Below are 21,433 nucleotides of genomic sequence, written 5' to 3'. Positions count from 1 at the left end.
GGTCTGCACATGGTGGGATCTGATGCAAGAGACCAGTACAAGAATGACCACATAGCTGGAATCCTGCCTGGTCCATATCTACTCTGCTAAAGAACTGTAGAAGAAAGCCTCTTCCTATACTTAGGTGAGGGAAAGGCTAGAATAGAATAGATTAGAACAGAACTGAGTATATCAGTTGGAAGGGACCTATAACAATCAATCACCCAGTCCAACTACCCTTCCAGGCTGACTAAAAGCTAAAGCATGTTGTCCAAATGCCTCTCAAACATGCTTGGGGCATCGACCACCCCTCTAAGAAGCTTTGAGCCATTTCCACGTGTCCTACCGCTGGATTCCAGGGAGAAGGGATCAGCACCTCCCTCTCCCCTTCCCCTTCCCCTCCCCAGGGAGCTGGAGAGAGCCATCTCTCCATCTCTCTAAACTTGACAAGCCCAAAGTTCTCAGCCCGCTCCTCACAGGACATGCCTGCCAGCCCTTCCACCAGGTTTGTTACGCTCTGGACGCATTCCAGGAGGTTCCTGTCCCTCTGAAGTGGCGGCAGCAGGGACCAGGCCAGAGTGCAGAGGCGGCGCTGAAGACGCGTGGTCACACCACAGTCTGGCACATGGGGGAGACGCTGCGCCACGGATGCTGCTCGAGCAGCAAATCCTCTCTGCCACCCGCCTTGGCAAAGGAGAGACTGGCATACTTTCCTACACAGGTGTAACAAGGAAGAAAAAAAAGAAAAAAAGCCAACTTTGGTTTAGTTTCACTGATTTAATAACATTAAAACCAGCATTCTTTACACTCATTCTACAACTCTGTTCTTTTGAAAGATTTAAATTGATTTTCTTTCTAAACATCCATAATATTAAAAGCACTGGGGGGGGGGGGGAGTTGGAGCTAACAGCCTTTGAAAAATATTCTCCTTCTGTACGGCACCCAAAAAATACATGGGTGCTAAAAACTAGGGAAAGACCTGCTCCTCCTCCAGCCTGCTGGATAGAGTCAGGAATGGGAGTGAAATCTGCTCTGGCAAAGCCTCGTGGTTGTATGGCACTAACACAACTGGCAAGACAAACAAGAAGAAAACATATTTGAAGCAACTGGAAGAAAAATATAAGTGCAGGAGAGAAAAATGAAGAGGAGGCAAACCCCCACTGTTCCTCCTCTTGCTTTTGTTGAGCTATTCAACACTAGCAGCATGGTTGTCTTCTTACTGGAGCAGGGTCCCATTGAATTGGAGATGGAGACTTCAAAGTGCCTCCAAGAAAGCTTCCAGCTTTGGACACCTCAGAAATGTTCCTGTGTTCTTCTGCAGCGCTGGCCTGTGAGGCAAGCAGGCAATTAAACCCGCTGTCCTTGTGAGGAAGGCAATTGCAGCAACAATACACGTGCTAAATTAGAGAGGCGATAGGCAGCAGAGCGAGACTCCTTTGCACTGCTTTCTGCTTAAGTGCCACAAGACTAGAGTCAGAGAACAAGGCAGTTGCCTGTTCTGACTGACACGAAGTTGGGTTTCACTGGCTGTAGCTTCCAGGCAGGCTGTCACAGTTGAAAGCAAATTAGATCAGCTGGGCATCAAGCGATACCTTCCATCAGTTTTCACCGCCCACTGCTGCCAGCTTGACACTTCTCTTTCATGCTGCATGTGCCAACTGTCTTACAAAGCCAGCTGCAACATCTACTGGAAGGACATGAAGAACAACTGCAGGTGGGGAGAGGAGGTGGGGGATTGGCTCAGGGTTGGGGTGAGGAGACCTTTGCCTGCCTCAGTCCAGGCAGAAGACTGGGTTCTCCAAGAAGACTGCAAGCTTGCTGGCCACCAGGTCCAGGTCACTGGTGTTGGCATATTTGAGCAGATTGGTGTTCTTGAGAAAGTAATGCTTGAGGAAGTGCTGGCTTACACACTTGTGCAACTTCTGTACCAGCCTCAGAAAGGCTTCAGGGAAGCAGCGCCAATCCTTGGTGCGTGGGTATTTTTCACACGTCCAGAATAGCACTGTCTGCAAGAAGCAGATGGGAGAGAAGATGTGTTAGAGGTTCTGTCGAGGGCTCACACAGCTTACTAAGGCAGTTTTAGTGCTGGTAAATGGCTGACAGCCTTGGAAATCAGAGAGGCTCGTGCTGCTATCTCTCTGTGTTAACATTTCTGCAACGGAGGGGATCACAGTTAAAGCCTCTTCTAGGGACCAGGCAGAGCAACTCTGACATGCCTGGTTAGGATCTCTCCCCAGAGGAGCCCCACTGACTGAGCCAGGAGCCCATGGAAAATGATCTTGCTAAAATAATCTTAGCCTATTTACCATCCTCCAGCAGGAGCCTCTGTAGAAATGCCAGGCATTTTAGGCTGTAGAAAATGGCCCATTATGCAAGTGTAGAAGCCAGTAGGTGCAAGGAGGGAGGAAAGCTTAATGAGATTAACATAATTATTTGTTAGCTTCAGCTGTATTTGTGCTGAAGATGCACACAGATCTGCATCCTAAACAGACTGGCATTCCAAGCAGCTCCTGCAGGTGCAATGCTTGCTATCTGGTCAAGTGCTGCCTCTTTTTTTCTGACATGTGATACTTACAGCATGTCTTATGTTCTATTCCCCCAAGTTTATTTTACGTGATTTTACATTTGAGAAATATGTAGTTAAAATAACAAAATGTCTGTGATTATTGTTCTTACAGTATTATTTTTACACTGCCTTTGTTGCATTTTTTCAGACTTTCCCATGACTGAGAAGAATTTTCTTGAGGTACTTACACTACTGTACTGAAAAAGCCATACTGACTGCCTCAGTCAACCTGAAATCACTTTTTAAAGTACTAAGTCACCTATCCTGGATTCAATAATTCTGCTAAGTTCCTTATCTGTCCTCTGAATCCCAATTTTATTTTGCAGATTCAGCAACCCAAAAAGAGAACTACACATACTGTGAGAAGTGGTTGAACTACAGTATTCAACTCTTCTGTTTCTACAGAGGTAGAATTTCATCTATAGTTGTATTGCTGACAAATTTCTTCCCAGACAGCTTTTCAAATGTGAACAATTTCTTTGTTCACAGCTGCAATAACCACAAAGCCTTTTTTTAATGTAACCAGGGAAGAAAGATACAGTGAGGAATTCAAGCTATAACTCTGTGAGAGCTATTCATCGAAGACTTGCAGAGCAGCTAACTTCTGTCACACTAAATCTACTTCAGCAAGACCCATGGGCAGCAGTTGCAATGAAGTTTCTGGAAGCAAGGGAAATAGTGTTGCTTTTCCAGTCAGGTGCCAAACAGGTGATTTATCCCCAGAATTTATGGAACTGTCCCTCACTGCCAGCTGTCTACCAGCAGCACAGAGTTGGTTTTCAAAATGTACCTAGGTCTTTCTGAACTACCACATCTTGAACTTCATTCCTATGGAGGTAAGCATAATGAGTGCTCTTACTTGGTCCTCTAAGCCTTTCTAAGTTTCTGGGGGAAGGATTTCCTCTGTCATAGAGGGTCTTTCTCATATAGAGTCTTGTTTAATCCTAGTTGTTGGATAGCTCTGTTGGGGGAAACCTGAGAATGGGAAGAAACCTAACACTAAGCCTCTGCTCAACTGCTGGTTTATCCAGTGACTGTTTCTCTCATTTTACTTTCTTTTTTTTTTCTTTTTTTTCTGTTTAATGTAAGTAATTTTGAAAAATTGTAAACCAATCCTCTCTTGCAGTAAAAGCCTCAAGTACAGTAACAGTAAAGAGCTGAAGAGCTTCTAAATAGCTTTTTATTTTGATCATGAATCTGTGCAACAGCACTTCCTGCACATCTGCTTCATCAGCCAGAGAAAAAAAATGTTGCTGATGGTTAAATGGTTTTCCACTTTCTCCTATCTATGACAGTTTTTCCAGGAGGTTGTTCTTACAGGCACTGAGAAGTTTTACATTCTGCTAAGCTATAATCAGCCTCGTCATCTCTTTTTTGACTCCATCTTGACTTGGAGTAGTGCCCTGCGTATTAACAGCATTTGATGGTCACAAGCTTTTTGTTTAGGAGAAATCTTGGCATTGCATCTGGTTTTGGACACCAAAATATCAGTAAGTACTGTGGAAAGCTGACAGCTTGAGGCTTCAAGGTGTGAAAAGTACAGCTGCTCCCTGGCAACTCCAGGAGGGTGGAGACCCAGAAAACAGGATTGCTCTACAGTCTGGTGCTGCCCTTGGCCCATCAGTATCTGTAGCTGTCAGACGTGGGGACACAGTCGTAGCAGAGTCTTCCATCTCTTCTTCACAAATCTTGTTTGAAGCCATCTTGAACCCTGAAGTAGGTGCAGGGAGGATGCTACCACCCCTTTCTTTCTTCCCTTCCTACCCCAGGTGAAACACCACCAGAACTGCAGTTTGCACCTAATTCATTAATAGTGCTCACCTAAGACAGTTTTGTTGGTGCACATCCACAGATAGATGGATATAGATGGCTATAAAACTATCACACTGAGATAGTCAAGAAGCAGGAGGTAAGTATGCAATTACAGACAACAGTACAATGCCTATGTGAAGTCAAAACAGAGCAGGGGCCTCAACTCTAACATTATTTATATTGCTGCAATCATAATGTTGAAGTTTGGAAAACATATATTTCCTGAACTTCTTGCCACTGTAAAGCAATGAAAAGGTACTGCAGTTTTGACAGCTACCTTAGAAGTTACACAGGTGCTACAGTGATTTACACCACAATATTTTGACATTACTGGATGGAAGGCACTGCAACTGCTACTGCAACTGTATGTTGATATCACAGTGATGCCTACCTGAAGGTGATAAGCTGTGATGACAGGCTTATTTCTAGCACACCAGACATCCTCCTTCATCTGCCTCATGACCCTGAAGCACTTCATGCGACAACCACCATCTTCATCAAGTCCTTCCATGAGTATGTGCTCAGCACGGGAGAAGCACAGCTGCCAGTGATAATTGGAGCGGGCCAAAAGGTCGAAACCCAGTGACTGTGAACAAAAGGGGAAGTGTGACAGCAGATCAGAGGCAAACTTCTCTGAGCAATGCAGAGAGATGTTACAAAAAGGATGTGTGACATCTCTCAAAGCGTGTTCTAAACAGGGTTAGCAGAGGCAGCAAATGAGGCGTGCTCACACCCTAATTCTGAGTCGAATAAACATGCATTTTGTATTGTTTCCTCGTGTGCTGGTATCAGTTACTCCCAAGACATCCTGCTCTAGAGCCATCAGGTACAGTACCAGCAGTGCCACTAAAGCAGAGGTGCAGCTCTGCAGGCACTTTGCTGTGGAACTCATGCAGGTTGTGCATGAGTGTGGAGCAGTCCTGGAAAGTGGAATGGGACCTGCAGAAACATGGCAACTGGGGCTGAGCCGGAGTGCCAGAATCCAGCGACGACTGTTGTAGGGAAAGGTGAGATTAGGCTGGAGTTGCAAGTGCTGAAGGCTTATATGAGGCAGAGCAGAACAGCAAAAATGATGCATGTCAGCAATGGCAGAGCTGTGTGCAAGAGACTCATGCAATAAATTGTTAACTCAGGTTTTCTTCTATAGAATTCACCACTGTAAGTGGGATAAAAATCCAAATAAAATCCAAATAAAATCTGACAGAATATTCTGAAACACTTCACTAGAGAATACATCTTCCAGCCCTGCTGTTGCCTGCAATCACCATGCAGTTCTTCCTTTGGGAAGTGACTGTCACCTGAGAGGTAAGTTCCAGCACAGAGTTAATAGTTCTTTATACACTGTTTACCTTGATGCACCGCACTTTTTCCTGAGAAGGCCAACGCTTGAGGCAACGAGGCCACCGGGCCTTCTCGGGCCAGCAAGTTGGAATCTCCACAGCAGGGACCAGCTCCACCTCAACCTGGGATTCTGATGTCTCCACAGCCACCCGGACCACTGAGCTGAAGCTCTCCAGCACCGTCACTTTACCTGTGAAGGAACAACAAGAGAAGATAATATAAATGAAAAGGTCCTTTTCTACAAGCCAACCTTGTAGATCTTGCAGTTCTATTGGTCTGTCTTAACACTTCCTCTTCAATGCCATAAGCAGAATCTAAGAAGAACTTAAATCTATCTAAATCTATCCTGGTGAACAAGAATAGGAAGAAGATGAAAGACCAACTAAGTTCTCAATTTTACATTCAATTACCATGCTTTTGTTTTCCTTTGTGGGTCCTCTTAAATCCTAGGATCAGCTTCTTAAAAATACAGCTAGATGACTGGTGCAACCTAACATTTCTAATGGTACAGTACAAGGAGATCACTGCAGTTTAGAGAGGACCAGATGAACGCTTCATATCTAAAGATGTTCTTATTCCTTCAGAGAACCTGAGATCAAACCCTTGCCATATCACACTTACCACTGCCAGTCATTCAGAATGTTTTGTGGAGTATCTGTAAGTTTTGTTTCTGGAGATGCACTTGCACAGAATTTATGGGCTGTTGTGCAGAGTAGTCATATAAAAAAGGCTAACTGATAGATCGTGGGGATGCAGAGTGTCAAAAAGAGCTACTTCTGAGGTGATTTGGAGGAAGGAAGTTTCTTCAGTGTGAAAGAAGAGTGGCTCATCTCCAAGAACAACATGCTCTAAGAGTGCAGAAAGGAAAGAAAGCTGCAACTAATGGACTTTGAGATTGTTTCCCATTGGTTCAGCTGTGTTCATAGAAGAAGTTGCTGTCCCCAGCTTTCCCAGTCACTCTGGTAGGATCACTGTCCCTTCAGCTCTGCTCCTAAACCACTGCAGTAGAAGACTGAGCAGGTTAACAAAAGCAGTTTAAATAGCAGTGTGTTAGTGCCTCATTTTGATTGGCATGGATTAAGGAGCTATTCCACAAGGAGCCCACATACCAGACTTGAAGGGACAGTGATGAACATTTGGGAGGGCAACCTTTTCTGCCCTTACAGAGGAAATATCTGCCTAACCCCAGTTTAGCATCTCCTCCAGAAAGCACTGGGTGAATTACCTTGCAAATAGTAGAGTCCATCCCAACCAGAACTTCATAACCCTCAGTAAAATTTGCATGTTACTTTCCTGCTGAGGCAAGCCTGGCACAAAACCAGGAACTATACTGCTCCCAAGCTCTCAGCAAGGATCCCCAGCAGCTGAAAAGTGTTAAAGCAACTGCTGTGTCAGCATGTAAATATGTTCACGGCATTTCCAAAAGCATTCCAATTGTGATACCTATTTTTCCACCAATGAAAAGTGAGACACCTCAAAAACTGGCTTTGCTGATGCTCAAAGAATTAAAAACCAGGAAAGCAATGAAACCAGGGAAATTTTTCTGTAACTTTAGCCGTACTATGTGATGAAGGAAATTCATTCTTCACAGAAGCAAACAAAAATGGTAATTGCTTCTCCTGAGTTCATCTTAGCTCATTCCTCCCAGTGTGTCTTACAAAAAAGCACCACAATCATCAGCCCAAACATTATGCTTTGGGTTCCTTGAAGTAATTCTCCTGTCACAACAAGTTGATGTATTGCTGCTAGACACAGTGGCAGGTTTTCACTTCAATACAGTAACTTTCACATAAGTAAAGCTTCAGAGACAAGCCCATTCCCGTTGGTCTTTTCCATGAGCCTTGAAATTTCATTCCCATCCACCTTTCCATTTCTATAATAACAAATATTTCTTGAAAAAATGCCATTATCTAGTTGAGCTTGTCTTTAGCATGTTCTCTCACAATTCAGAGTGCAATCAGATAGTGGATATGGCTCCTATTGCTCTGAAATACAGAAGATCCCTATTAGGCTGCTGATGAGTAAGGAGTCATCCTGGAAACATGCCATGAAAAGAGGCACCACAGTCTGGATTTAATCATGCCCCAGTATCTTAATGTGAAAAGATGGACATAGACTATGTAGCTTGGACCAAGCCAAACTGTCAGTAGCTGAATTCTATAACATGCCTCTAGGATGCTAAGAATTAAATCCGAGGATCACTGTTCAGCAGCATCTTGATACAGATGTTGCAGTTGTCAAGACATGTTCTGTGCACCACTCACCACGTTATGTTAGTGAACAGCACTTCAGTATAAACAGTCACAGGAAATAAACAGGCACTTTGGATTGCTCACAGAGGCTGCAGCTCCACTACTGAAAGTAAACTTCCTGAATCTACTTCCAGAACAGGACTGGAGTAGCCTGGACACTGGGAAAGGAGCATTTGTCTAACACACTTTGCCTAAAGTAGAAGTCCTACTTAGTTCCCACCAGTCCATGCTGGAAAGCTATGGGCAGCTAAGGTTTTCCCAGAAAACTATCTGCTCGTAAGTATCTTCAAACACGTTCTCCTCAGACTTATGCACCCTCCCTGTATCAAATTTTCGTATACTACCTTCCTTGATAGTATAAATATATTGCAGCTGCTGTAGTAGAAAAAGACTTTTTTTCCCAAACAAATTCCTAAATGTTCTAAAAATTTGGGCTGCCTCTTGGTTGAACTGTGAGAGTGATGTTTCTGGAGACCCTACTCAAATTTCTAAGAAAGCAGTAACACCTTGGGTATGAAGAGCCCGAGAATTACTTAATTCTATCTTTAATGCAGGTCTACATGCATCACCTAAAGGCTTCCTGATTTTGGAGGGATTTGCTATTTCTTGGCTTCTGATCATGTGAGCCAAACAAACACTTTGTGTGTATGATGGTTTCCCTTATACCTGTCCCCACTAAACTCACTGGAGAGGTTACAGGAGATAATCGACTTCTCCACCAGCTCCCGGAAGACGATAAGGACTTTGGCTGGAACCAGATCACCTTCGATGTTCACATCCTCTTCATGCCACTGCTGAAGGCTTTTTGAGAACTGCTCCACCTCTAGCCATTGATGCAATTCCTCAGGGTCCCGCACGGAGGAGAGGAGCTTGGCTCCATTTACGGTGTAATAACGCCAGTGCCGTACCTGGCATTCCCTGTACCCAGTCAGGCCACGCAGAGGGACTGTGATGAGGAACTGGCTGGGTGCTAAGACCTGGGAGAGTTCAGAGAGATTGAGAGAGGAGACAAGGGAAGATCCATGAGCCTGAAGTAAGGAAAAGGGGGTTAAGGAAGTAATAGGTAAAACTGGGGGCTTTGGAGAAAAGGAAAAGCCAAGGTATGATGGGAACAATTGAACATAGCCAGGACCTGTTCCGTACCTGTCTCTGAGAATTACTTTGTGGGTACACAGATTAAAAGGAAATTGTCTTAGAAGGAGTCTGATGTGACAGCCATGGCCCTTAGAACGCAAGAGCTCACTGACTGATTTGCCACCACATGGTTTCCCCCTTTTTGTGTTATTTCTAGTCTGCAATTGCATGAGATATAATAACTGGCAGCTTCCAAGGAGCAGGAAAGCATCAGAGTATGTTTTGAGATACAGCAAAGGGAAACAAAATAGTGCAATTTATTTCCTCAGAATTGTTACTTGAGAGTTCAATATTAATAATAACTATGGCAAAAAGTGCACCTTTCTGATCTCTGTCAAAGTCCACTACAGACATTAGTAAAATAAGACTATGGGTCATTAATTTTACAAGTGTTTCACTCTGTATGATTGTCCTTTAAAAAGACAGAGACATAAGGCAAGTGATATGCCTGAGCCTACAGAGGCAGTGGCATTTGCAGAAATAAGCTCAGGTCTTGGCCAGTTCTACTGTATGGAACTGCATCTCCTGCTGAGCATAGGATAAAAACAGTGTAAGGATGGAGGCAGCAACCAATGGGAAAGGAACCCTCAATAGGCTTGTTTTCAAGACATCTAATTTGCCTCATTTTGGGAATGACCATTTTCCAATAAAACCAGTGCTAAGCCAATATTTGCAAAGAAAGAATAAGATGACACAAATACCTTGAAACTTCATACTGGCCCAGGGCATAGCCAGACATCTCAAAATGCTAGTTTGGAAGCATCTGGCAGTTGTGGCTCCAGAAAGGGTATTCAAACTCCTTCAGATTTTACTGTGTTGGCTCAGGAGCCTTTCAAGTCCACTTGCTACCAAGCCTAACTTACATTGGCATAAATAAGGTAAAACTGCTGCACGAGCAGAATGTGAAGTGACAGCTGTTGCTGTGAGGTGGGTACACCCAAGGTGAACGAAACACGCTTGTCACTCTCCTGTAATAACCCAAAACACTCTGGTAGCCTTCCTGGTAGGTCAGCTGATTTAAAATATTACCACAGAGGTGCCAAGGCCCTGAGGGCACTAACAGGCTTTAATGGCCCTAAGCAGCCTCTCCAGGACTTCTACCCACAGCATCTGCCCGTGGGTCTGGGACCCCCATTTCAGCTGAACCCTGGGCTATATCATAGGAATGCTGGTCTCCAACTGTGTGACAGCTATGCCTGTGCTGGCCATAGACTTTGTTGTCCTATCTGCAGACTGCCTTCCCAGCCTGGCCTCAGACTTACCTGGCCACTCTGGGCTTGCCTGGCAATCAGTAGACTGCATCTGACCCTGGTTAATATCGTTGGAGCTGATCCTGACCCTGGTGAGTGCTCCTGGCTTGACTTCAGCAGACTTACCTGATGACCTGCCTTATCAGCAGACTTACCTGATGACCCAGACTCTTGGTTGACCCAGCTGCCCTCCCTAGGTCTGCCTCACTCGAGCACCACAAGGCAGAAGCTGCCTTGTTATGCTCACCTCCCACCTCCCTCCCCCATAGGGAGCAGCTGGTTTTCTCTGCTCCCTGGCAAGAGATTTGAAGTACGAAAGATGACCAGCAAGAAGCACAGAAATGGCAAAGGAAACACCAGAAAGCTGCTCTTTTGTCAAGTAAAAACCGTAAAGGCAGGAGGATACTGGAAAGATGACATTTCACATCAGGCTGACCTGTACCTGTCAGGTTTGGTGGGGTTGAGTAATCCTGCGAGCAGCTCAGAAACAGAGTGCAAGGCTCCATAAGGAAAAAATACAATGGTTGTCATGCAGTTACTGCTTATCTCATTGCCTCAGCCACATCTGCAGATAAACCCCCATTCCTTCCCATACCAGGATGCTGTGTTGTACACACTGGCACCCAACAGATCGTAAAGTGAAGAGCTGAAGGTGTTATGTGAGTGCCTGCAAATGCAAGTCACAGGGTCCTCCACCTGGGGCTTACCAGGAAACAACAGAAGACAAAAGGCTGGGGATGGCACTGTAAAGCTGGGCAGCTGGTGTCCTCTTGGCCTAAACAAATCCTAGTCCTACACCTATGCTCTGTCACATGATGGTCTTATGTGCTATATGCAGATCATGGACCCCAGCAAGTCACAGGCTTGATCAAGAGCCTCGAATTCTGGGGTGTGTAAATTATAGCCTATTGTGCTGCATTAAAAACCTGTCTGAAGTTTGCTGGGCAAACTAAATACAACCTCATTCTTGCAGTCCTGGCCAGGATGTTCCAGGGAGGCAGAAGCTTTAGGTTAGAAAGAAAATAGTTATGCTTTGAGAAAAAAAAAAACCAAGGGAAGTCTCTTGTGGAGAGGATGAAATAGTTGTGGGAGGATCAGTTAGGGGGGTGAAGTTGTCCGGAGAAGAGGGTCGGTGAGGAGGAAGCAGGCATATGGACTGTCAGGCACCAGGTGGCAGGAAGGCTTTGTACCTGGATAGATGGGTGGAATGGGCGCTTCCTCCGAAGCATAGCTGACCACTTGGCCAGTAAAGCTGGCTGATCCTGAGAGAAGCAGAAAGGAAAACAAGAAGTACGCAAGAAGAGCAGAGAGAAAGCATGTGCCAGGTCATTCATTCACAGAGCAAAGCTGCAAGCTTCCTTGGAGCCTGTTTTTTAAAGGAAAATCTCCCCCCTGCCCCCATTGTGATTACAGAGTTAAACATTTGGCAATGCCATTGGGCAGTGCTGCACGAGTGATTAGTCTGGACCCTAACCTGTTCATTACGCCTTACTGAAGCCTCCACAGCTTTTGCACCAGCCTTGCACCATTGACAGCTGCAAAAATGGTGGGCCACAACTAAAACAAATACTTAAAATAAGGTGGGTTTGTCCACGTGAATTTTAATTCAAGTTGTTTATTAAAGACTGACTTTTTGTTGTGTGGGTTACAGAGAAACACTGAATATCTAAAGACTTTTCTTATATATTCTCCTCTTAGCCATGCATATTTAGAAGGAAGTTTGTGGTTTCTCAATAAATCCAGACCTCTCACCGTGCTAAATTGATTCCTTTTAACCAGAAGCTGAAAGTTCAGAAAAGTCACTGCAACCAGAAGCTGAAAGTTCTGAAAAGTTCTTCAAATTTAACTGACAGAAAGAAAAATGTTGCAAATTTAAACACAGAATAATGAATACATTGACTTTCCCTTGACACAAGTCTCCTCTAGGTTAAATTATGTCAGCAAGAATATCAAGGTTTCCAATTTTTGAAAGCAGACAGCCCAAGCCAAAGTAATTTCTCATCAACCCATTCTTCGTTGCCCTATATATACAGGACAAAAGTTAGTCAGGCCCTCCTAGTGTTACTTCCACAGATTTATAACACTGGATTCAGTTAAGTATGAATAACAAATCTGCCACTTTTTAAGAAAATATATTTTGAGGATTTCTCCCAAGCAGAAATTGTTCAGATCAGCCTACTGTAACTCCAAATTACTGCTCAGAATAGATTGCCTTGGTGGTTTTGTTCTGCTTTGTTTTCCAGAACAACAATTTTTCCCTGACCCTGGTCCTGTCAGACCTCATTAGCTAAGCAGGTTTGTTCCAGCACAAGAGGTGGTTGGCAGACTCTGGCACTAAGGAACACGTGGACCAGGATGTGGTTTTACGTCACTGTGGTCATACCTATTGACAAGGCCACGTGCCCTGGGATACATGAAATTCCAGAAAAGCTATAAATCTGAATGTCTTTGTTCCCAGGACAATAGCCATATTGCCAACTGGGTGATTATATTTCGCCTCCACCTCCATAACCTTCCAGCAGCTTGGTACACACAGACTTCTTCCCTAGAGAAGCTCCTAGAGAGCTGAAAAATGCTTTTACATGTTTGTTGTGTTTTGATCTGTAACTGGCTGCATTTTAGTATAAGGTTGACACTGCTAGAGTATGTAAAAACTAATTTAGATGAAAAAGATAATTTTCATCAGAAGTTGCCATTGCTGTGACTGTTTCTTATATCTTTTATCTTATCTTTCTTAATTACTCTTGTATTACATAGCCACAGGAAATAACTAAACAACCAGTCTTCATCTGTCTCATTATTATTTTCATATTTGAAGGTCTAAAATGGGGAGGCATTTAATTTCTCCCACTAATAAGCATATTTGTTCCAAGTTAAAAAGAAATTCCAATCTATGACAAAAACTCCCCATTTTTCTGAAGGAGTTTTCTAATGTTCATAGCAGAAGGACTTTTGATTTTCCTTTCTTTTTTTTTAGTGAGTTGACAGGTTTTCCACCTGTGAAAAATATGAGTCATAGCTCATGGAGGCATGAGGATTTTTTCTTATGTTACTGCTGTACAAGTTTTTCTTTCTGTCTCCCAAAGAACTTTGCCTTCTGCTGCAGACTGACAGCTCTAGCAACAGATGCTCTTTGTAAACACAGTAGCTGTAAAAAGAGGCTCTGCCTGATTTACTCATCCCTCTCTGATCTCCTAATTGTAAGATGTCCACGAGAGTAAGCCTCTATAACCCAGTCACTAGAACTCCCACAGTGAAGCGTCAGCACGTTGTCTGTGGTGTTTTGGGTGAGGTACCTGCCCATACAATGGAGAAATCATTTACTGATTGCCTGCAGGCTGCCAGAGTATATCAGGGCTCTTGTTCATACCTTAATGTTCTCATTGTGAATGCCAGAGTTGGAGATAGCCTGGAATCGTATGGCCTTATGGCTGATTTCTGTGGTCAGCTGCTGGATGATTTTCTGCACTTCCTCCACTGCTTTGGAAACCAGGTGATGTCGCCGTTCCACCTGTCAGTTCCAGGAAAGACACTTCATGTTACAGGTAACTCCAGTGTTTGTCTCCAGTAGGGAACAGTCAACTAGCTTAAAGCATCCTGAAACATTTGTGTCTGTGCTGCACTGGGAAAAAAACTTACTGTTTCCTGTGTGTTGCAACTGATTTACCATAAGACAGAGCTGGTAAACATCACAGGGCCAATATTCAAGACTACCAACCATTAATTGATATTTCCATGCCAATACCATTAGATAGAAGGAAAAGAGTTCATTACATGGATAAATTTGTTATCAACCAGTTACAGTCTCATTCTTTATCCATTTGATGCCAGTTATTCCCATGCATATACTAGCCATTGTCGGAGCCAGGATATGTTTCGTTCTAAGAGCTGAGAACACTTCAAGAGTTACAGATACTCTGTGCATTAGTCAGGTGTCAGGTTTATGCAGCATCATTTAGATGCCTACATTATACATTGGAAGTATCCATACTCTCTTCATAGCTGAAGTACAGATGAGAGTCTACTCCTAGATGGTGAACAAGCATCTTTCCAAAGCTGGTCCCATTGGGAACTAGGTGTTTGTGTGACTCAATGGATAATTCTTCAATTCAAGTAGGAGTAGCAAAATTATTTACTGAAAATTATTTCAGTGGAAAGTCTGAGTCTTGAAAGGACTGAGGTGAGGGATGAACAACTCAGAAAAATATTAAGATGAACCTTCACCTTCATACATGACTAAAGATGAATGGAGCGCAAGGGGATGGTCACAATCTGAACAAGGAGACTCAACAGGAGGAACATGAGAGAAACCATGTTAGTAAAGGATATTTAATATTTCTCAAATATCCTTACACATTTAACAAAGTGAGGAGATTATGTTAATGAAATTCATGAACATATTCATCATTACTTATTCATCCAGAATTACCTACACAGAGTGAGATATTAAGACTGTTTACTGTCCTTTTTTTGCATCCTATGCTTTATCTCATTTGATTGTAACTTTTGCTTTCTTCTTGATTTTTCTTTTTCCTCACCATACTCTACTAAATCTTATTGTTTGCAGGCAAGAAAATAAAATCAGAAACAGATGGGACATTTGAAAGACTACAAAATTAACCTGCCTGCCCCTGAGCAAGATCTAAAACCTCAACTGGGCTGTTTGCAGGTATGAAACAGGAGTGTTAGATCATTAACAGCTTGGCTTAAATGAATCATCAGGCATAACTGCCACAGTCAAACATAATTGCTACAGTCTTTTGTTATTATCTAAGACCAAAAGGAAGCAAAAGCATAAGGAAAAAATTCTTTACTGTGAGGGTGGTGAGGCACTGTAACAGGTTGCCCAGAGAAGCTGTGGATGCCCCATCCCTGGAAGTGCTCAAAGCCAGGCTGGATGACAATTTGAGCCAAGTGGTGTGGTGAAAGATGTCACTGTCCACAGCAGGGAATTGGCACTTAGATGATCTTTAAAAGGTCCCTTCCAACCCAAACCAGTCTGTGACTGTTCTAAAACTCCCGTGTCCTACTTTCTCAGCATCTGCAGCACCTAAACAACACTTTTTTTTCCCTTTTAGAAAATACTGTTGACAAGCACTTCATTTAAGGTCCTTTAGGACATCTTTATGTCAAATGCTGAACTATCAGACAAAAACACTCAAGTGTGTTGAAATGTGTCCCCAGGCCTTCAAAAGGAACAAATAGATTCACTTTTTCAAAATAAGGGACCGTTCAATGGACTAAAATGGACTAGTGCTTGCATAAGATCAATTAACCAATGAATAGCAATTGACTAACACTGAATTTGAGGGCGAGCAGAATTTGAATACCTTCCCCCCATAGCCAAAGTTAACGGTATTTTTACTAAGCCTGAATAACTTTTGCAAGTGGGAAATGGATTGGATAGCAGTATCATATTCCCTTCACTGGGTCCTCATCTACCCTTGACAGTTTCTTTGCTATGTTAACACCATATAGTCCCTTTTGTTTATATAATATCCTTTAATTTCCCTAGTGATTCATCCTCCTCCTCATTCCAATTCATCCTTGTTCTATAAGACCAGTTTTAGCTAGGTTATATGTATCTTTTTTTTCTTAATTTATACTGAAAAATTTTAGCCTATATTCATTTTCACTTCCTCAGCTTTCATTCATGGCACTTCTCCATCTGTAGCTATAGCTATTTTCTCCACCTTATTTTTGTTCATCCAGAACAACTTAGGACAATCCAATAAGCTTGTCTTGCTCAACATGATACCTAATGGTTTCTCCAAGTAGTGAATGGTGAGTGGTAGAGAAAATTGTCCACCTCTAAGAGCTTTTAGACAAAAAAGCAGTCTTTTTCTATTGAAAAATACTGAAAGTATACAATCTCTCCATGGGTCAGTTCAAATGGAGACCTGGAGTGCCTCTGTATGCATTGCTCATCCTATGTTTTAAGAGGCATCTGCTAGAAACACCTTCTGCCACCTCCAATATCCTGGGAGAATCCATCCAACCCAGCCTGGCCGCATTTATTTCTGCCTTTGTCACCTACTGGCTAGGCTATAGCAGTTGTCATGAACTCTTTACAAGAGTATAGACTCTCAAAAAACCTATTGAGGAAGGTACAACTAAACACCTCTTTTCGCGTGTGCTCCTCATCACTGGGGCAGGGATAAAAGAACGAGAGACATGTGACAGAGGGTGCTTACTGTTCCTAACCATAATTAGCTCCCTAATCATACTATTGGAAAATATAACCTTCCTACAGAAGAGAGGGCATAAAAATCAGAAGACAGAACATGTGCGAGTGAATGCAGCTTCTGAAGAGCCAAAGCATTTATCTCAGATGCCTTTAGCACCAGGACAGACATGCTGAGAGAAGAGACAGCATAAGGTCTCTGTTTCTACCACCTATTGGCATTCCCCTTACCAGGTCTTAACCAGGGGAATCATGCCAAAAGAAATGCACAAAACTAGAACAACAAGGTCAATTAAGGACTTATTAAGGAGGAGTGAAGCAAGACTGGGATTTATTAGGAACTGTCAACAACATTTGGGTTTTCTCTCATTTACCCAGTCACATCCTCTCCAGATGCACTTGAGTTTTTCTTCTGCTGAGTGGCTTAAGGAAGAAATCTCTGCTATTATAGAGATTCATTGCACCAGGTGGTTGACCTATTTTCAAAAACAGGCAGCATTTGACAAGCTGAACTGGGATTGCCTGAAGGTTAGGCAGCCAATGGACAGGAGACTCATGAGCAGACAGAAACTAGGAATCCATCAGATCTGGAGGGCTGCTAGAAAACAGACTTTCAGTAGAACTTCAAATATTAGCAACTATGAGCCTCACTTAACTACACTCTGCTTCTGTTCCCTGTACTTATAGCTGTCATATGAGCATCTTCCTGTGCATGGCTTCCCTCAGTTCCCTCCTTTGTAGCTCTGCTTTCTAAATCTTCAGAGAAGTGTTCGCTATTATAGCTCACTGAACAGATTCTGATGGAATGATTTTCCTGTGCACAACACTGCATGGCTGAAAAATGAAAAGTTCTCACAGAAATATATCTACTTGTCACCAAAACATTTCCATAGAGAAAACAAACATTTCTTATCAGCCCCTTCATTGTACTAGAATATGTAATCCTTTACAGAATGTAAAATCATACATTTTCCCATTTTGAAATTAGTTTTCATCTTGGTATCTTGCATTTTGTTGAGAAAGCAGACTATAAAGCAGGATCTAGCTAAGTACTGAGATGAAATATGTCAGCTTTAAAAATTGTTATGGCTCACTTAGAGGTACTTTTATTAAACAGTATTGTTTTGCAGATGATTTTATTCTGTTTTACTTTATTTCATAATGGGGGAAAAATTGAGTGCTGGAGTATCTCATAAAATAGAAAATGTGGTTCCAATCTGCATGTGCTAATGAGACATGTTATTTTTATCATGGTATATAGGAAAGTATCCTTAGCTGAGGTGACAGACTGATGAGTGAATTCTAACAAATAGTTGTCTGTCTCTCTAGTTCCTACATGAATCTTTCATACAGGCAATGCCTGGTGTGGTTTTGGTCTTGTTTCTGTCAAACCAAGACCACAAGAAAGGGAGAGAGGCAAGGACCTTTCCTTAGATTTAAATGCTGGCAATTACAGCTAGTCTCACATCTGGAATTCCAGACCAGGAGCAAAAATTAAGGACATTTGAAGAAGAGGACAAGAACCTTGAAAAAATTAGGCTACCAGCTGAGATCCCTGATAACATACTGCAATGGGAACCTAGAAATCTCATTAAAAATACAGTTCTCATGAAACTTCACCCAGTCTTGTCTCAGAAATGAAGACAGCAGGCAAGCAAGTAACTGTCAAGTTTGGCACCCTTCAGAATCAACACCTAGTGTGGGAGACAGAAAATCTGGACAGATAAAGCCTTACCTTGCTCTGGATGTAGTTTTCTACATCTTCATCTGTGAATGGTTTCATGGCAAGATGGTCTTCGCTGCTCTTTAAAGTGTGAATTCACTCTTCATTCGTTCGCCTGCCTCTGGAAGCAGAGAAACACTCAGATGGAGTGCTCAGAGACTTCTTGCCCTGTGAAACTCAGGTCACCTTATTCCTCTGTGGATGAAGAAGAGGAGAGAGAAGCAAGGAAGTATGCATATTTTTATTTTTTTTTTCCTGGTCTGAATTACAATGGTGACTTCCAGGTGCTTTGGAAAAGTAGCTCCAAATATAATTTTCAAGTTCAATTATTATTTTTTATCTTATTACTTTTAAATGGTGGGTTTTGCATGTAGGGACACACAGAAATATCCCAGCTACTGCACTGTCTCAGGGCAGATCTGGAAGTGCTTTTCAGATTCCAGTGCAGATTCAATATACTCATGCACAGCATTATTACTATGCGTGCTACTTAGTACGTCCCTGTCTCACTAGCCCTTAACTAAACAATTTCTTAAATGCTCTCAGTTATCCCTTGTTGACTTCAATCCACCCCCTTTTCATCTGAAACTGCATGGGTATTTTTACATTCAGATCATTCACTGGGTCTGCAGTTTGCAGCCCCTGCTGCCCTCTCTTTATATCTCCTTTCTCTCCGGCTGTATTGACAGTAAATATCGTGCAGCCTGTCCCCTCCTGTAGTTTGCTTCGCCTTCTTTACAGTAAACAGACAGAAAGCTGCCTCTCGTTTTCTGCCAGCAGCTCAGCTAACAACCCCATATGGACAGTTCAGAGGGAAAAACAATTGATTAGGCCTTATTGATCCAGTGCAGCTTGGTGGCTTTTAGAAAGAAGGGTACATCAGCACATGCAAGGGAGTGACAGAGCATAGAGATGCTAAGGGTCCCTTACTAAGAAAAGCACACTCCACATTTGACTAAAATCATTATTATCCCCTGGAAACTGAATTTTGACATCCCTTGACTGATTTATTACTTCTGCAGCAGCTGGCAAAAGGCAGCACTGGGTGCTCCCTCAGGACAGGCACTGTTTTTGCTAGTTATACTTTATGATGTTTCTTATTAACAGTCAAATACTAAGTGCATTAAAGGAGCACCAACACCTGCAGGACATCTGCTTCCCCAGAACCTACAAAGCAAACCTTTCTCTGTGCCTGCCAGGCATCTGCCTTTGTCTTTTTGCTGAGGGACTTGAGGACTCCCTCACAAAGACACGTAGGCATTTACCTTCCATGAGAGTTGGGCACTGAAAAAGATTTTCTTAGTTCCCCATACCACAACCTTACTCACTTCAAGACTTAGTGGCTAACTTTCACCTGAGGGGCTAACAGTGTATGTGAGCTCTGCTAGGGAAGCCAGACAAAAGGCATGGTCTGAAGGAAGGAGGTGGAACAATAGCTTTTGAAGGACTTGTAGGGCAGGTTGGATGGGATTAAGTCCAAGTGGAGTGTGCAAGGGAGGAGAATTAGCTTTTTAAATGGTCAGATTCCATTAAAAGCGTGCCCCTTAGATAGCCAGTGCGCATACAGCAAACTTCCTTAATGCTCCCAATACCAGACATTACTTTAATACCCAGAACCTCAGGCATGTATTTTGAATCAAGGAGAGAGATTAAGGATCTCTCTTTCTTGCACCTATAAGGTCTTTCCTCGTGACAGCTGTCCAGAGTCTTGGGTGCTGGCAGAGAGATAAAGTAGTTTTGGTAATTTTTCTTTTAGACGATAACATGCCTTATGCTTATTACCCTTTTCTGTTGGCAAGCACTTCTCCAAGAGGGTCTGGATGTCCCCACTTTCCCCTCCTCATACTGACAGATGGTGATAAAGTCTTGGGCAAGGACTGTGCTTTTGTTTGAAGTTCAAGCATATTTAAGTTCAAGTTTATGCTGAAGTCCAAGGAGCTGAGCAACAGTTCCTACCTGTTCCTTCCATCTGAAAAGAATAAATAACTCTCATCATCACCGTTGAGGTGCAAGGGGAGCTGGGAGAGAAAAAAGCAACAATGAACCCAATATCAAATGTAACATTAAATACAGCCTTTTCTTAACTCTGAGAACTCCTTGCTCCAGAGCTGCTTCGTAATTTCCTCAGACTTCAATGAATCCAAAGAAAGAAATAAAGAAGAAGAACATTTGCAAGAACTGGATGCACGAGATCATAGGAAATGGACAACTTGCACCAAGTGCCTGTGGAAATTCACACATTATTTCCACCCTATTATTATTATAATCCATCCATTATTTCCATTCCATAAGTAGCACATATGCTACTTACAGGATTGGAAGAGTGCCATTTGGCTGACAGAAAATATACAACAGAAAAAGGCCCTAACACCACCAGCAAAATACAAGTTAGAGTGCTATGGGAGACACTGGCAAGTCTTGACCTCACTTAGGAAAACAGTCATCACAAGAACTCACATTTGTTACATGAGGACCAAATAGCACAGAACACAGCAGAAAAAGTAGAGGCAGATGGCCATGTGAGAGGAGGGAATATTACTGTGGGAAAAACCTGCATCAGAAGGAAAGAGCACAGAGAAAAGAGAGTGCAGAAACAGGAACATCTGCATAGATAAAAGAGGATGTAGACACAAAGTAGGAATGATCCAGGCTCCTCCAGTGACATTTGCTGAGCTGATGCAGTGTTGTTACAGAGAAACCTTTAACAGATTGGTCCTTCTCAAGCAGGAAGCATCTATCAAGACAGTGCTTGTATATGAAAGTAAGACTAAAATAGAGAAAACCTGAGAAGGACCAAAGCTCCAAAGGCTGATAAATACAGTCTCCAGAGAAAAACCTTTCCTCTGAGCCTACAATAACTTAACTCCTCAGGTGCACCAGCAAGAGGGAGTGAAAAAAGGCTATTTCTTGTTTCTTACTCTTTGAGAAGTACAGAAGGAAAGAAGGAAGTGTCAAGAGGCTGGATCCAGGCTCTTCGCGGTGGTGCCGAGCAATAGGACAAGAGACAATGGTTAGAAACTGACACACAGAAAGTTCTACTTGAATATGAGGAACAACTTCTTTACTGTGCAGGCAACCATGTACTGGAACAGACTGACCAGAGAGGCTGTGGAGTTCTCCTTACTGGAGATGAATTCAAGAACCATCTGGATACAGTCCTGTGCCATGTGATCTAGGATGATACTTGAGCAA

General features: G+C 42.8%; 1 protein-coding gene across 4 annotated transcripts in view; it reads right to left on the bottom strand.

The window, feature by feature from the left end:
- Nucleotides 1-736: 736 nt before the first annotated feature.
- MAB21L3 (mab-21 like 3) overlaps nt 737-21,433 on the bottom strand; it is a 37,129-nt gene continuing 16,432 nt past the window's right edge. The window contains exons 2-7 of one of the 4 annotated variants that reach the window (XM_018074696.2): nt 18,254-18,362; nt 13,705-13,845; nt 8,636-8,927; nt 5,707-5,888; nt 4,749-4,943; nt 737-1,985 (exon numbers count right to left, since the gene is read on the bottom strand). In XM_018074696.2, coding sequence (XP_017930185.1) covers nt 1,752-1,985; nt 4,749-4,943; nt 5,707-5,888; nt 8,636-8,927; nt 13,705-13,845; nt 18,254-18,301 — 1,092 coding nt within the window. In that variant the 5' untranslated portion in view covers nt 18,302-18,362 and the 3' untranslated portion in view covers nt 737-1,751. Of the gene's footprint in view, nt 1,986-4,748; nt 4,944-5,706; nt 5,889-8,635; nt 9,876-11,524; nt 11,908-13,704; nt 13,846-18,253; nt 18,423-21,433 lie in introns of those variants that run through there. The other 3 variants (XM_008922527.3, XM_018074698.2, XM_018074695.2) reach the window with 3 other exon arrangements.

Source organism: Manacus vitellinus, unplaced genomic scaffold (assembly GCF_001715985.3).
Source record: "Manacus vitellinus isolate BGI_N305 unplaced genomic scaffold, ASM171598v3 scaffold_28_pilon, whole genome shotgun sequence".
Classification (NCBI taxonomy): domain Eukaryota; kingdom Metazoa; phylum Chordata; class Aves; order Passeriformes; family Pipridae; genus Manacus; species Manacus vitellinus.
Note: the sequence above shows the minus strand (reverse complement) of the source record. Positions and strands in the feature narration are given on the sequence as shown.